The 16393-nt window shown below is 41.9% G+C and overlaps 1 protein-coding gene across 1 annotated transcript in view; it reads right to left on the reverse strand.

Annotated features, from left to right (window-relative positions):
- The window catches only part of SPIDR (scaffold protein involved in DNA repair), a 667795-nt gene that overhangs the window by 23755 nt on the left and 627647 nt on the right, over positions 1-16393 (reverse strand). The window contains exons 15-16 of the mRNA XM_075353290.1: positions 9263-9467; positions 7010-7156 (exon numbers count right to left, since the gene is read on the reverse strand). Of these exons, the coding sequence (XP_075209405.1) occupies positions 7010-7156; positions 9263-9467 (352 nt within the window). The remainder of the gene's footprint in view (positions 1-7009; positions 7157-9262; positions 9468-16393) is intronic.

Below are 16393 nucleotides of genomic sequence, written 5' to 3' on the forward strand. Positions count from 1 at the left end.
CACTAGATGGGGGTCTGCTGTGAGGAGCCTCAATATACATAAACTAAACAGACCACAGCACTGCTTTGGGGGAACAGAGTTAGGCCTCGCTCCCACTTGCGCTTAATACGGATGAGTGCAATGCGGTAAAAAAAAATCATATTGCACTTACACCACTGTTAAACAATTAGACAGTGCTTATCTGCTTTTTTTTTGTCACGCCGAATCGGCATAAGAAAAAAACTGCAGCATGCTGCGTTTGGTAGAGTATATCAGATAAAACACACCCATATAAGTCTATGGATGTGTGTGTAACATCGGACTGCGCTCGGATGTCATCCGACTGCAGTGTATTATACACAGATACAGGTAAGGAAGAAAATGGAGATTAATCTATCCAACTTCTCCGCACCTGTGATTCGATTCTCGCATGCGAGAGAATCAGGTCACAGTAGAATTACACTCGGCTCACACGCACAGCAGAGCTTGAACTGAGTGTCATTAGCATATCACCTCCGATGCCATTTGGTAATGAGAGCGAGGCCTTAGATGAATAGTTTTATGTATTTATTTTGTCAGTCAGTGTTTGGGGGAAACTGTGGCGCTATCATACTCTGTGTGGAGGACTATAGGGTCCATCATACTGTGTGTGTGTGTGAGTGTGTGTGGAGGGGAGATGGGGGACATCAAACTGTATTGTGGCTATTTGCCCATCATACTGTGTGTGGAGGACTGCAGACCATCACACTGTGTGTGGGGGGTTGTGGGGTCCATAATACTGTGGTGGCAGGGTGAAGATTCATCTTACTGTGTATGGTGGGGCTGATGGGTCCACAATACCATGTGTGGGGGCTGTGGGGTCTATCATACTGTGTGTTGAGGGCTGTGGAGTCTGTCATACTGTGTGTTGGGGAGCTGTTAAGTGGGTGTAAGGAGGTCTATGGGGTCATCATACTGTGTGTGGGACAGTTTGGTGGCATATTGCGTAGGTGGCTATGGAGGAAACTATTGATCAAGGTACAAGAGACGAAAACCGTAGCAGCATGCTTTATACATTTTATAAGAAGCAGTAAACTATATGGTTTTGATTAGCAGTAAATGGTGAGGATATCTGTTACAATAAGCCCTACAATAGCATGTATTAGGCTGAGTTCACATGTCCAGTAATCAATGGTTAGAATGGATCCAGCACCAATCCATTGATAAAAAAAAACCCTGAATCCATTTTTTTAACATTGAAGTCTATGAAAAACGGATCAGTTAAAATAGCCATCCATTTTCTTACATTTGCAATTGATCCAGTAAGCAGAGCACGAATCCTTTTCAAATGAAAGAAAACTGATTATTTTTTAAAATTTGTTTTGAATAGACTTCAATGTTAAAAAAAAATGGATCCAGTTCAAAATCAGATTTTTTACAGCCATACAAAAAAATTGTGTCTGTACAACTTATGCTACATTCACATGTCCTGTAATCATGCCTTAGAACAGAGGCTGTAAAGATCAGTTGGCAAAATGAATTCTGCAGAATCCGTTTTTTTTTTTTTAAAATGGGACTCTATAGACGACTGATATGTTAATGGATTGCTATTCATCTTCCATTTGTAACGGATCCTGTGTAAAAAAGAAACGGATCTGTTGCAAATTAAAGTAAAATAGATGTCTAAATAACAATCCGTTAACAAATCTGTCCTCCATAGATTCCAATGTAAAAAAAACAAAAAAAAAACAGATTAGGCAGACATCAAACAAAAAAAGTTGTGTTTGCAGAACTTTTTGGCCAAGAGATCTCTGCTGGATCCGTTATAATGGATGATTACAGGAAATGTGAATTCAGCCTTAATTTTATCAATGAATTGCTCATAGATCTATTCTAATGGATGAGAACTGAACATGTGTAAAAGGGAGATTTTTGCAGGCATTGTCAACTGCCATGGAGTTGGGATCTGTGGAAACTACAGATTCTGGAAACCTGCCTGCTAATTTCTCTGATCAGTGCAGGGAGACACAGGCATCGACCCCCAGACTAAAGAGGCCTTTCCACGCAACGACATCGCTAACGAGATGTCGTTGGGGTCACGGAATTCGTGATGCACATCCGGCCTCGTTAGTGACGTCGTTGCATGTAACACATACGAGCGACCGCTAATGATGTAAACTACTCACTAAATCGTTGATTGTTGAAACGTCGTCCATTTCCCAAATATCATTCCTTGTTCTGGACGCAGGTTGTTCGTTGTTCCTGAGGCAGCACACATCGCTACGTGTGACACCCCAGGAACGACGAACACATTACCTGCGTCCTGCAGCAACGAGGTGGGCGTGACTTTCCTGCGGCTGCTCTCCGCCCCTCTGCTTCAATTGGACGCCTCCCGTGTGACGTCGCTGTGACGCCGCCGCCTTAGAAAAGGGGCTGTTCGCCAGCCACAGCGACGTTGTTAGGAGGTAAGTATGTGTGACGGGTAGCAGCGAGTTTGTCCGCCACAGGCAACGATTTGCCCGTGATGCACAAATGACGGGGGCGGGTGCTTTCACAAGCGACATTGCTAGCGATGTCACTGCGTGTAAAGCAGCCTTTAGGCATGGTCGCAACAGTTAATCTCTGCAGGGCTGCTTTTTAGTCTCTTTGATCACATGCTGTGGGGGAGCTAGTCACAATCAATCAATACCAGCTTATAGCTTACGTATACTGGTCTGGTGAGGTGTTGGGATCCAGATTTACTGGTTTTGTTGTGCATTATTGCTGTGAGCGGTTGTGGTGTTAACGCTTATCATCTTTTTGTTGCTGCCTTCCTACTCTTGCTTTTCTCCTTAGATTTTTACTGTTTGTTCCTGTGAGTTTACAGTGTGTCTGCGTTTTGGTTTCCCAGTGTCTGTCTTGAGCTCTGTTTCCATCACACTCCAGACCCTTCCTTCCTTCCTTGGAAAAGGGGGTAACAGATTAGATCTGGTCAGTAGAACAGTAAGTCATAGGAATTCAGCGTCTCCACCTTCAGGGTAATCTGGAGGTTAGGGATAGCCTAGGGACCCATAGCAGGAGAAACAGTGTAGGAACCCCTTGTCCCTCGCTATCCTGCAGTCACATTGTGACATTATAGCCGGCGTCACTTTCACTACATTTCAGCATGACCGGGTTGTTGCACTTAGACAATTGCAGACCTTGTCACTTCAGGTGGCTGAATTAAAGAGGGTAATACAGCATCAAGCTTAGTCCACCACACCGATGCAATCTGTTGTGGTCTCAGAATCATCAGAGCTCAAACTGCCTCTTCTTGAAAAGTTTTCGAGGGAGCGCAGCCACTTTCCTACTTTCACAGAGGCATGTAAGTTGTATTTCTGTTTACATCCCCACTCATCTGGTGGTGAGGAACAGCGGGTTGGAATTATTGTCTTTTTTTTAAGTGGGAACTCACAAGTATGGGTCTGTTCCTTGCCCTCAGATTCTCCTGTATTTTTGACTGTAGACGGGTTTTTCTAGGCAATTGGGCTCATCTGTGATGATCCAGATAAAACATCATTAGCCCAGTTTACAATTAGTTCGCTACAACAGGTGATTTGGGCTGCAGAGCAGTATTGCGCTTTCCATCACAGGTCCACGAACACACAGTGGAATAACTCTGCGATGAAAAGATAGTTTTTCCAGGGGTTGTCTGAAAGGTTAAAGGAGGCATTGGTTATATATGAGACCCCTCCTTCTTTAGAATGTGTCATGTCCTTGGTAATATGTATTGATCGCCAATTTCAGCAGAGATCCATGAATCTAAAGCATCTGGGGAGGAGGGTTTCTGTACCTTTATTACCTTCAGAGTCCTCACCCTAGCCCATGCAGAGCAGAGGGACGTCCCATGGGGGAAAAACGTCCACTACACTAAAGGGGAGGAGTCTCTTTTTCCTGTGGCAAAAAGGGACACTATCAGTGCCTGACTCTCGGTGCTCAGGGAAAGATGGCAGTCGGAAAACTCCTAGAACCAGGATGTTTGGGGGATCCCAACCTGGGTCTACATATAACCTCCACAATGGACTTTCAACATTTAATACCCGCCAGTGTTAAGTTTGGGGGCTAAACACGTCCTATTACTGCCTTTCTATACAGTGGTTCAGGGGCAAACATGATTGATGAACAGTTTGCTTGTTCCACAGGGTTAGATTTGAAGGAGTTATCAAATTCTACTGCAATATTTGCCATTGATTCCTTACCTTGCTCGGGAAAAGGGTTGCGGCTTTTCTGACTGTGTAGAGAGGCTGGAACTTCGTATAATGATACTGCATCCTGAGCGGATTTCATGTTATGTTCTCAAGGGCCTTTCTACACAAATAGTCCTGGGGTTTTCCTGGTTAGCCTTACATAACCCCACCGTAGATTGCCAAATTCAGGGGATAATGAAATGGAGCACATATTGTAAAGACCACTGACTAGAAACCTGTACAGTCATGGCCAAAAGTTTTGAGAATGACACCAAAATTATATTTTCACATGATCTGTTGCCCTCTGGTTTTTATTTGTGTTTGTCTGATGTTTACATCACATATAGAAATATAATTGCAATCATATTATGAGTACCAAAAGGTTGTATTGACAGTTAGAATGAGTTAATGCAGCAAGTCAATATTTGCAGTGTTGACCCTTCTTCTTCAGGACCTCAGCAATTCTCCCTGGCATGCTCTCAATCAACTTCTGGACCAAATCCTGACTGATAGCTGTCCATTCTTGCATAAGCAATGCTTGCATTTTGCCAGAATTTGTTGGTTTTTGTTTGTCCACCCGTCTCTTGATGATTGCTCACAAGTTCTCAATGGGATTAAGATCTGGGGAGTTTCCAGGCCATGGACCCAAAATCTCAATGTTTTGTTCCATGAGCCATTTAGTGATCACCTTTGCTTTATGGCAAGGTGCTCCATCATGCTAGAAAAGGCATTGTTGGGCGCCAAACTGCTCTTGGACGGTTGGGAGAAGTTGCTCTTGGAGGACATTCAGGTACCATTCTTTATTCATGGCTGTGTTTTTAGGCAAGACTGTGAGTGAACATATTCCCTTGGCTGAGAAGCAACCCCACACATGAATCGTTTCAGGATGCTTAACAGTTGGCATGAGACAAGACTGGTGGTAGCGCTCACCTCTTCTTCTCCTAATAAGCTGTTTTCCTGATGTCCCAAACAATCGAAAAGGGGATTCATCTGAGAAAATGACTTTACTCCAGTCCTCAGCAGTCCACTCCCTGTACCTTTTGCAGAATATCAGTTGGTCCCTGATGTTTTTCTGGAGAGAAGTGGCTTCTTTGCTGCCCTCCTTGAAAACAGGCCTTGCTCAAAGAGTATCCGCCTCACAGTGCGTGCAGAAGCACTCACACCATCCTGCTGCCATTGCTGAGCTAGCTCAGCACTGCTGGTAGTCCAATCCCGCAGCTGAAACAGTTTTAAGATACGGTCCTGGCGTTTGCTGGTCCTTCTTGCGCGCCCTGGAGCCTTTTTGGCAATAATGGAAGCTCTCTCCTTGAAGTTCTTGATGATGCGATAGATTGTTGACTGAGGTGCAATCTTTGTAGCTGCGATACTCTTCCCTGTTAGGCCATTTTTGTGCAGAGCAATGATAGCTGCACGTGTTTCTTTAGAGATAACTATGGTTAACTGAAGAGAAACAATGATACCAAGCACCAGCCTCCTTTTAAAGTGTCCAGTGGTGTCATTCTTACTTAATCATGACTGATTGATCGCCAGCCCTGTCCTCATCAACACCCACACCTGTGGTAATGGAACAATCACTAAAACAATGTTAGCTGCTCCTTTTAAGGCTGGAATGCAATGATGTGGAAATGTGTTTTGGGGGTTAAAGTTCATTTTCTTAGCCAATATTGACTTTGCAAGTAATTGCTGTTAAACTGATCACTCTTTATGACATTCTGGAGTATATGCAAATTGCCATTAGAAAAACTGAAGCAGTAGACTTTGTAAAAATTAATATTTGTAGCATTCTCAAAACTTTTGGCCATGACTGTATTTCAGCGGCAACCACAAGCCTTCCTGGTTCTCTCTCCAATTTTTATGACATGGTCTCAGAGAAACGACGTCAGAAGATGCCTCCCCATAGACCTTGCAGCTGCACCATAAGGTTGATCCCAGGGACAAAATTGCCCAAGTGTAAATTCTATAATTTGTCTGGTCCTGAGAGATCAGCTCTCTAAGAGTACATTACAGAGAGTTTAGCGAATGCACACATTAGGCCATCTTTGTCGCCGGTTGCTGGATTCTTCTTTGTCAAAAAAAAAGAATGGTGACTTACGGTCATGCCTGGACTTCCGGTATAACAACTAAATAACGGTTCAATTAACCTCTTCCACTCATTCCTGAAATTTTAAATCAGATTGCTGGTGGTAAATGATTCTTTAAACTTGACCTTAGGGGGGCCTAGAATCTGATCTGGGTCAAACAGGGGGATGAGTGGAAAATGGCCTTTAATACACCAGAGGCATACTAAACGGATAAACACCCTTTAGTGCCACATGAAAGGTACTGAAGGGTGCAAGTTTATTATATGTACAAGGATTGGGAAATTATTTGTCTGCAGGAAATGTATGTATTCTCTCTCTTTAACTATCTATTTATATGTTAATATTTGATTACTTTATTATTTCTGAGAACAAGAAAGAAATTACATAGAGTATTCTAAACTGTAAAAGATAATAAAAACGCATTGCATACAGATGGCATACCGATGCTAGGCAAGAAAAAAAATGCACACTGTCATGACATACGAAGTGACACACAAGATACTCGTTCAACTTTTCGGGAGGAACATTGGAGCAATTTTTATTATATTGATGTGAGCGTACCCTAAATAAGAAGAATCCGTATGATTTGTTGTATAGTCTGCATATTATACATTTTTCAGAGTCAAGCTAAGTCAAAAGCAGCCATTCTCAACAGTGTATACAATATATGACTACAATATCTAACTACAGAACACGTAATCTGATATTTTAAAACATTGAAAAGGGTTAGATGATATGTACTTGTTATTATACTTATGTACCAACCTTTTACGGTGCACAATGTATTTGCCTTTGTTGAAGAATCCAGTTCATCTAGTCTGACAGGGCTAGTTAGCTCACTAATGCCAGAAGTGCAGGATAAAGGGGGCTTTTGTAATGAGAGAACTGTGCGTTCAACACAAATGATCCCGCCTGCCAATAAAAACATTTCAATTGGTGCTGTGTACATTACAATCATCCAAAATGACAGCAAGTTAACACTTAAATGATAAGACTACATAAAGACGTAGGAATAGGTGTACTATATTCCTCTTAACCAACTTTTTGCATAATTGACAGTTATTCATTCTGAGATCCATTTTTATAACAGCTAACCCGCACTCTCTAACATTAATATTACTTTTTATGGCCTCCATAAAACACAGCAAGTAATTGCAGATGTTTAAAAAAAAAAAAAAAAAGAAAAATATACAGTCTATATACGGTGTGTGTATCTATGTGTATATATATATATATATATACACACATACACACACACACACACACACACACACAGTGCTGGCCAAAAGTATTGGCACCCCTGCAATTCTGTCAGATAATACTCAGTTTCTTCTTGAAAATGATTGCAATCACAAATTCTCTGGTATTATTATCTTCATTTATTTTGCTTGCAATGAAAAAAAACACAAAAGGAGGATGAAACAAAAATCAAATTATTGATCATTTCACACAAAACTCCAAAAATGGGCCAGACAAAAGTATTGGCACCCTTAGCCTAATACTTGGTTACGCAACCTTTAGCCAAAATAACGGCGAACAACCGCTTCCGGCAACCATCAATGAGTTTCTTACAATGCTCTGCTGGAATTTTAGACCATTCTTTTTTGGCAAACTGCTCCAGGTCCCTGAGATTTGAAGGGCGCCAGTTCTCCAAACTGCCATTTTGAGATCTCTCCACAGGTGTTCTATGGGATTCAGGTCTGGACTCATTGCTGACCACTTTAGTAGCCTCCAGTGCTTTCAATCAAACCATTTTCTAGTGCTTTTTGAAGGTTTTTTGGGTCATTGTCCTGCTGGAAGACACATGACCTCTGAGGAAGACCCAGCTTTCTCACACTGGGCCCTACATTATGCTGCAAAATTTGTTGGTAGTCTTCAAACTTCATAATGCCATGCACATGGTCAAGCAGTCCAGTGCCAGAGGCAGCAAACGAACCCCAAAACATCAGGGAACCTCCGCCATGTTTGACTGTAGGGACCGTGTTGTTTTCTTTGAATGCCTCTTTTTTTTCCTGTAAACTATATGTTGATGGCTTTTCCCAAAAAGCTCTACTTTTGTCTCATCTGACCAGAGAACATTCTTCCAAAACGTTTTAGGCTTTCTCAGTTAAGTTTAAGCAAACTCCAGCCTGGCTTTTTTATTTCTCGGGGTAAGAAGTGGGGTCTTCCTGGGTATCCTACCATACATTCCCTTTTCATTCAGACCCCGACGGATAGTATGGGTTGACACTGTTGAACCCTTGGACTGCAGGGCAGCTTGAACTTGTTTAGATGGTAGTCGAGGTTCTTTATCCACCATCCGCACAATCTTGTGTTGAAATCTTTCTTTTCCTTCCACATCTAGGGAGGTTAGCCACAGTGCCATGGGCTTTAAACTTCTTGATGACACTGCGCACCGTAGACACAGGAAATTTCAGGTCTTTGGAGATGGACTTGTAGCCTTGAGATTGCTCATGCTTCCTCACAATTTGGATTCTCAAGTCCTCAGACAATTCTTTGGTCTTCTTTCTTTTCTCCATGCTCAATGTGGTGCACACAAGGACACAGGACAGAGGTTGAGTCAACTTTAATCCATGTCAACTGGCTGCAAGTGTGATTTAGTTATTGCCAACACCTGTTAGGTGCCACAGGTAAGTTACAGGTGCTGTTAATTACACAAATTAAACAGTGCCAATACTTTTGTCCACCTCCTTTTTTATGTTTGGTGTGGAATTTTATCCAATTTGGCTTTATGACAATTTTTTTTTTCATTGAAGACAAATTAAATGAAGATAATAATACCAAAGAATTTGTGATTGCAATCATTTTCAAGAAGAAACTGAGTATTATCTGACAGAATTGCAGGGGTGCCAATACTTTTGGCCAGCACTGTATATATATAAAAAATATTTACAAATTGCGATACCTCAATATCTGTGTAATGAGTTTGATGATATTCTCTTACAGCTCAATTCAATTTATTTTTATACAGTATTAACAATTCATTCGCACAGAAAAAAATACACGCAGACTTCTTACCATTTTCTTTGACTGCATCCTTGAAAAATATACTGCAAAAAGACTTCTTAGAAAATATATCTTGCAGTGTCTTGTCCAACACACAAGATGGCAAAATGCAAACTTTAAGAATTCTGGGCTTTCTAAGGGTCTCAGATGCCACTTGGAGAGTAGTGTCAGTTACGTACAACCATAACTCTTTCTGCCCTGGAAGGTTACTCTGTATCTAGAATTACAAATGAAAACATTACAACATTGTTATTCTGTATAGGAAGAAAAAACATGGTCACAATACAGGTCCTGGACATGCCGTCCTTGGATAAAAAGTAAAAATGGCATTTGATCTAAAGAAATTAATGTAAATCTCTGAGTGCAATTCTGCAATTTTGAAGAACAATATATGTATGTACAAATGAATTAAACATGTAGATTAAAATAACACTAGTTCTTATATTATTTAAAGGGACTGTCACCAGGTTTTTGCCACCTAATCTGAGAGCAGCATAATTTAGGTGCAGAGACCCTGATTGCAGAAATGTTTCAATTAGTAGGCTTGCGTAGTGTAGTTTTTATAAAATCTCTAATTAGCAGGAGATTATCATTAGAAGTCTTACTTGGCGTGCTGTCAGGTAGTCCAGCAGATGCATGATCTCTGTATAACTGCTAGAGCTGTAGCAGAGAAAACAGGGATTTTGTCAAAATTACAGCAAACAGTCCAATAAATGACATATTGCTGCAATCAGAATCTCTGTTTCTATATTATGCTGCTCTCAGATTGGGGAGCAAAAACCTGGTGACAAATTCCATGTAAGTCTGATCTCACAAATCTATACATTGTTCTGAACTTATTAAAGGTATCTCCAAAAAACACCCCTTGCAGTCTGACCCCGATCATCTGACTGATGCCTATGTGGTCATCCTGTATTGCCAAGGACCACCTGACCATAAACACCATGTAATGCATGGTGCATTAGCAAGAGTCTTCATTTTGGCTCATGGATGGGTTCACAAAGAGGATCCTATGTATGATGTCCTAATAGGGCATATGGAAAGGGATTGGCCTTTTGAGGGTTGTCCTCTTTGAAAAACATAATATAGGACTATGGGCATAATTTATCAAAACCAGCGCTGTTAACACCAGTGTTGATGAGGAGATGGGCTAGAGTCAGATGAATAGGAGTACTTTTTATGAATGACTGAATCAGGAGCGTTGGACAAGTGGAGCGCGCCTCATCACAAATCCCACTTGAGCTCTTGCTGGAGTACGATTTGTGGCATAATGAATGAATTTCCCCCAGTGGAAGATTTCCTATAATGAAGCAGAAGGAGTCATCTTGGACTCTCTCTGGCCTACAATCCTGTGATGTCCATCTTTTTAAGTGTGCACAAAAGCACAGTCAACCAGTTTTGTGCACTACTGAAAAGGACAAGGCTGGTCTAGAGTTACTCCGTTGCCTCAATATAGTGAATGGATTCTTCGGGAGTGTCATCTAATTCACGGTATTCATAGATTTAGATGGAAACCCCGATGTAAGTGTTCATCATAGAGAATAAGATTAATGTGAAAAAAATATGTAAAATGTTCCCAATAAAAGCTTATAGGGGCGATATAGGGGTTTTTCACGCTTCATGTAACTGGCAACACAAAGGTTCTTGAAAAGCGCTATTCCCCCCCAAAGAAAAGAAATCTAGTAAATTCTACACTCCTAAATCCAAATGCCCCCCTCACTACTAAGCATCACAGTGTACCTAAACCACAGCTAGTGTGTACAATTTTGAAATTACTGTAGTGAGGAGAGCCCTCTTAGTTTACAGGGTGCATGTCTCCAGGAGCGCAAGATGGGCACAATGTATGGGCACTATAACGTACTGGGCACTACATTGGTAGATTTGTATTTTTCACTCCGCAACATCCATTGCTGCTCGTTTCTGAAAAACACTAATGGAGTCAAAATTGTCCCTACACCTGTAGATAAATTCCCAGAAGGGTCTCATTTCCAAAATGGGGTTACTTAAGGGGGATTCGACTCTTCTGGCACTTACGCAATCTGTACATGGCGTTTAAAAACTATTCTAGGAAAATCTGTGCTCCAAGAGTTAAATAGCACTCCTTCCCTCCTGAGTCTCACCATGTGATTAAGCAGTACTGTACAGCCACATGTGGGGTATTGCCACGCTAAGCAGAAATTGTGACAAATTTTGGTGTTATTTTTATCCATTTTCCCCATGTGAAAATGTAAAATTTGGGGCCAACACAATTTTTTGGAGGTAAACATGTAATTTTTTTCTTCACCGATCAATTGTTTAAAATTCTGTGACACATCTTGGGTGTCAATATGATCACTGCACCCCGAAATGAATTCATTGAGAGTGCATTTTGTAAAATGGGGTCACTTATGGGAGGTTCTGCTATTCTGGAATCTCGGGGGCTCTGCCAATGTGAAGATGGCACCTGCAAACAATAACAGCAAAATCTGCACTATAATACAGAGCTCCTTACCTTTTGAGTTTTCCCACTTTGCCTGAAAAGTAGCTCCCAACTACATCTAAGGCTAGTTTGTTTCACACTTGCGTTGAACGGTATCCGTTACATTGCGTTGTGTGACGGATGCAACGGATGTGTTGCATATAGTGGCACAACGGATGCAACAGATCGTACAAAACGATGGAATCAGCTTTTTTTTTTTTCTACACACAGTTTCACTGGCGGCAGACTATTGTGAATGATCAGCTGATCGCTCCCAGCAGCCGGTCGCCGGGTGATCAGCTGATCGCTCCCAGCAGCCGGTCACTGGGTGATCAGCTGATCGCTTCCAGCAGCCGGTCGCCGGGTAATCAGCTGATCGCTCCCAGCGCCGGGTGATCAGCTGATCGCTCCCAGCGCCGGGTGATCAGCTGATCGCTCCCAGCAGCCGGTCGACGGGTGATCAGCTGATCGCTCCCAGCAGCCGGTCACTGGGTGATCAGCTGATCGCTCCCAGCAGCCGGTCGACGGGTGATCAGCTGATCGCTCCCAGCAGCCGGTCACTGGGTGATCAGCTGATCGCTTCCAGCAGCCGGTCATCAGCTGATCGCTCCCAGCGCCGGGTGATCAGCTAATCGCTCCCAGCGCCGGGTGATCAGCTGATCGCTCCCAGCAGCCGGTCGCCGGGTGATCAGCTGATCGTTCCCAGCAGCCAGTCGCTGGGTGATTAGCTGATCGCTCCCAGCAGCCAGTTGCCGGGTGATCAGCTGTTCGCTCCCAGCATGGGGGGGGTGTTTAAAAGTTCACTCCCAGCGCCAGGTGATCAGCTGATCGCTCGGCCGCCGAGAATGTGTGCGGGGGGCGGAGTGCGGAGTCGGTGGAGCCGAGCAGGGCCATGGCGCTGAGGACAGGTGAGTGTGTCTGTGTCTATGTGTATGTGTGTATATATATATATATATATATATATATATATATATATATATATATACACACACACATATATATATATATATATATATATATATATATATATATATATATATATATATATACATACATATATATATATATATACACATATATATATACATACATGCGGAGTGAAGTGCGGGAGGGGACGGAGCCGAGCGGGGAAGTGTTGGGCTCCCTGCACACGTGGCCAGGGTAAATATCGGGTAAAGCACTTTGCTTGGTTACCCGATAGTTACCTTAGTTACGGGTGCAGGGAGCCAGAGAGAGCATGCGCAGTGAAATCCTAAGGATTCCGCTGCTCAAAAAAATGTTACATACTGCGTTCCTCCCGCTGGGCGGAAGCAACGCAGCGTCGCCCAGCAGAAGCAACGCAGGTCCTTTTGGCACAATCCGTCATCCATACAAGTCTATGGGAAACAGCGGAATCCGTTAGATTCCGCTGTTTTCCAAAAGGGCGGATTGTGACGGAAAGAAAACAACGCAAGTGTGAAAGTACCCTAAGGAATTAACACAGGCAGGAGAAATTGCACAACAAACTGTGCTGTCGTGTTTCTCCTATTAGCCCTTATGAAAAATAAAAACTTGGGGCTAAAAACATTTTATTTGTAAAAATGTATTCTTTTTAAACCACCCAATGGTATAAAAATCCGAGAGGCACATGTGGTGTCACCATGCTCATTGCATCCCTAGATTAACTAATTGAAAAGTTTAGTTTGTAATGTAACATCACTTAAGGAAGGGGGGGGGTTGCTTTTCTAGCATATCAAGGGCTCTGCCAATCTGACACAGCACCCTGAAACCATTACAGCAAAATCTACACTACAACTTTACACTGTGCTTGAAAAGTAGTTTTCAACCACATATGGGGTATTGCCCTGCTCAGGAGAAATAGCATAACAAATTATACGGTTATTTTCTCCTATAGTCACTAATTAATACTTTGGAGCCAAAGAAACATTTTATTAGAAAAAAATTGGAATTGTTAATTTACTCAGCCCAATGTTATACAATTATGTGAATCGCTTGTGGGTTAAAAATGCTCACTATATTGTTCTATAAATTCCTTGAGGGGTCTAGTTGCCAAAATGAGGTAATTTGTGAGAGGTTACTACTATTTTGGCATGTCAGGGATTCTTGAAATGCAACACTGCTATTTCAGTCAATTTTGCCCTCCAAAGTCTAATGGCGCTCCTTAACTTCCGAGCCCTGACATGCACCCAAACAGAAGTTTCCAACCATACATGAAGTATCGCCGTATGCAGGAGAATTTGCACAACAGCTTGTATGGTCCATTTTTTCCTGTTACTCTTGTGGAAATGTAAAATTTGGGGCTAAAGCAATATTTATGTTGCAAAAGTAACATTTCCATTGTTCCCTCCACATTGCTTTAACCTATTCACGACATAGGACCATCCTCACACATTTCTGCTGATCTGATCAGCAGACATGTGCAGCTGACAGGTGTGGATGGATTGTAGATCCACCAGCGCCTGTTAACCCCTTAAGAAACTGACACCGCAATATAACGCGCTCAGTCAGGGATCATGCTCTTCCCTGCCACCATCAGCGGCCCTGTGACGCGATCACAGGGCGCCAATGTGTTGCCATAACAGTGCGGCGTCAGCTGATAACACCTGTTGCTGCCATGACTCACTTCCTGTGAATGATGGCAGAGCTCTGGCACTCACAGATGATCAGCATTTCTGCGGATCAGTTATGCTGAAGCATCGCTTTGATCAGCACAAGCGATCGGAGCATGTAAGCATAAAGCTCCCTGGGGGACTAGTAAACATATATAAAAAAAAAAAAATGGGAAAAAAGTTTTAAAAATATTAATAAAAACAAAGTTCAAATCAGTCTCCTTTTGCCACATTACAAATAAAACAATAATAAAATATACTTACCGTAATTTTCATTTTATAAGACGCACCGGAACATAAGACGCACCCCACAATTAGAGGAAAAAAAAGGTAAAAAAAAAAAGATGTGTTCTGTTTTATAATATGGTGGTGTCTTACCGCTGTGCTAGGTCTGCAGGCTCTGCTCAGTCTTTGCTATGTGCGGCTCTGCTCTGTGCTGGTTCTGCTCTGTATTGGCTCTGCTCCGTGCTGCAGGCAGTCAGGAACGGGTTATTCTGAAGATGGTGGTGCGGGCTTCAAAGAAATGGCGCCCGGATGCAGCACGTGCGCAGATGAGATGTTTAGCCAAGAGCTCCATCTGTGCACGCGCGGATCCTGGGTGCCATTATTTTAAATCCTCACCGCCAACATCGTCAGAATGGCTCATACCTTGCCGGCCGCCATACACAGCAGCTCCGCCGGCTGCCATACACAGCAGCTCCGCCGTTCATCACACAGAGCAGCTGATAGCCGCAGCACAGCATTGCCCCTGCCTCCTGTGATGGCACTCAATCCCCCCCGGTAAGCTATATTCGAATTTTAAGATGCACCCCTCATTTTCCTCCAAATTTTTGAGAGGAAAAGTGCGTCTTATAATCTGAAAAATACGGTATTTGGTATTGCCTGATCTATCAAAATATAAAATCAATTAATCTGATCGTTACGTGTTTTGATCGCCGCAACAGTGCATTAAAATGCAATAACAGGCGATCAAAACATCGCACCTACGCAAAAATGGTATAGTTAAAAAAGTCAGCTCAAGATGAAAAAAAAAAGCAGACACTGAGCCAAGATCTGAAAAATGAGAACACTAAGTGTCTCAGAAAATGGCGACAATAGCGCAATTCTTTGACAAACTTCTGAATTTTTTTTCATTAAAGTAATAGTATACGTTTGGTATTTACAAATTCATACCGACCTGAGGCATCATACTTACACTTCAGTTTTACCATATAGTGAACATCATAAATGAAAAAACAAAAATGAAACAATCGTGCAATTGCAGTTTTTTTGAAATTTCACTGCACTTGGAATTTTTTTCCCCCATATTTCAAAGCAATATAGGGCAGAATAAACGGGGTCTTTCAAAAGTATAACTCGTCCAGAAAAAACAAACCCTCATATGGCTATATTGATGGAAAAATAAAAACGTTATGGCCCTTGGAAGAAGGGGAGGAAAAAACGAAAAATGGAAAATCGCTGAGGGGGAAAAGGGTTAATTCCTGTGCAGCACATAAATGGTTAACTTCTTGAAAGTGGTTTTGATCACTTTGAGGGGTGCAGTTTTTAAAAAGGTGTGTCTTTTGGGTATTTTCTGTCACATAGGCACCTTAAAGTCACTTCATATGTGATGTGATGTCCCTAAACAAAATATTTTTTTAAAAATTTTATTGGAAAAATTAGAAATTGCTAATTTTTAACCCTCTTAATTCCTAACAAAAAAAGTTTAAAAAATTATGCAGATGTAAATTAGACATGTTTCAAATGTCACAGGTAGACAGAAAGAAAAGTGTCCTTGTGCAAGAACAATATATGGTCCCTTTACAGCCCAAGAACCCATCAAAATGCACAATTCCATCTGCTTTGGAGGTAGAAATGGGCCTCTGTGCGGCCACACAGACTGCTCCAATGATTTGTCCGCCGCTGGCAAATGTTATTTATTAACATTTTTGTGTGATATAACTCAGGTTTAAGGGCACAAATTCAAAAGTTCAAAGATTACAAAGTTTTTTAATTTTTTGGTCAGATTTATGATATTTTCATAAATAAATTCAAATTATATCAACCAAAATGTAATACCATGAAGTATAATATGTC

This window comes from Anomaloglossus baeobatrachus, chromosome 6 (genome assembly GCF_048569485.1).
Source record: "Anomaloglossus baeobatrachus isolate aAnoBae1 chromosome 6, aAnoBae1.hap1, whole genome shotgun sequence".
In the NCBI taxonomy this organism is placed as follows: Eukaryota; Metazoa; Chordata; class Amphibia; order Anura; family Aromobatidae; genus Anomaloglossus; species Anomaloglossus baeobatrachus.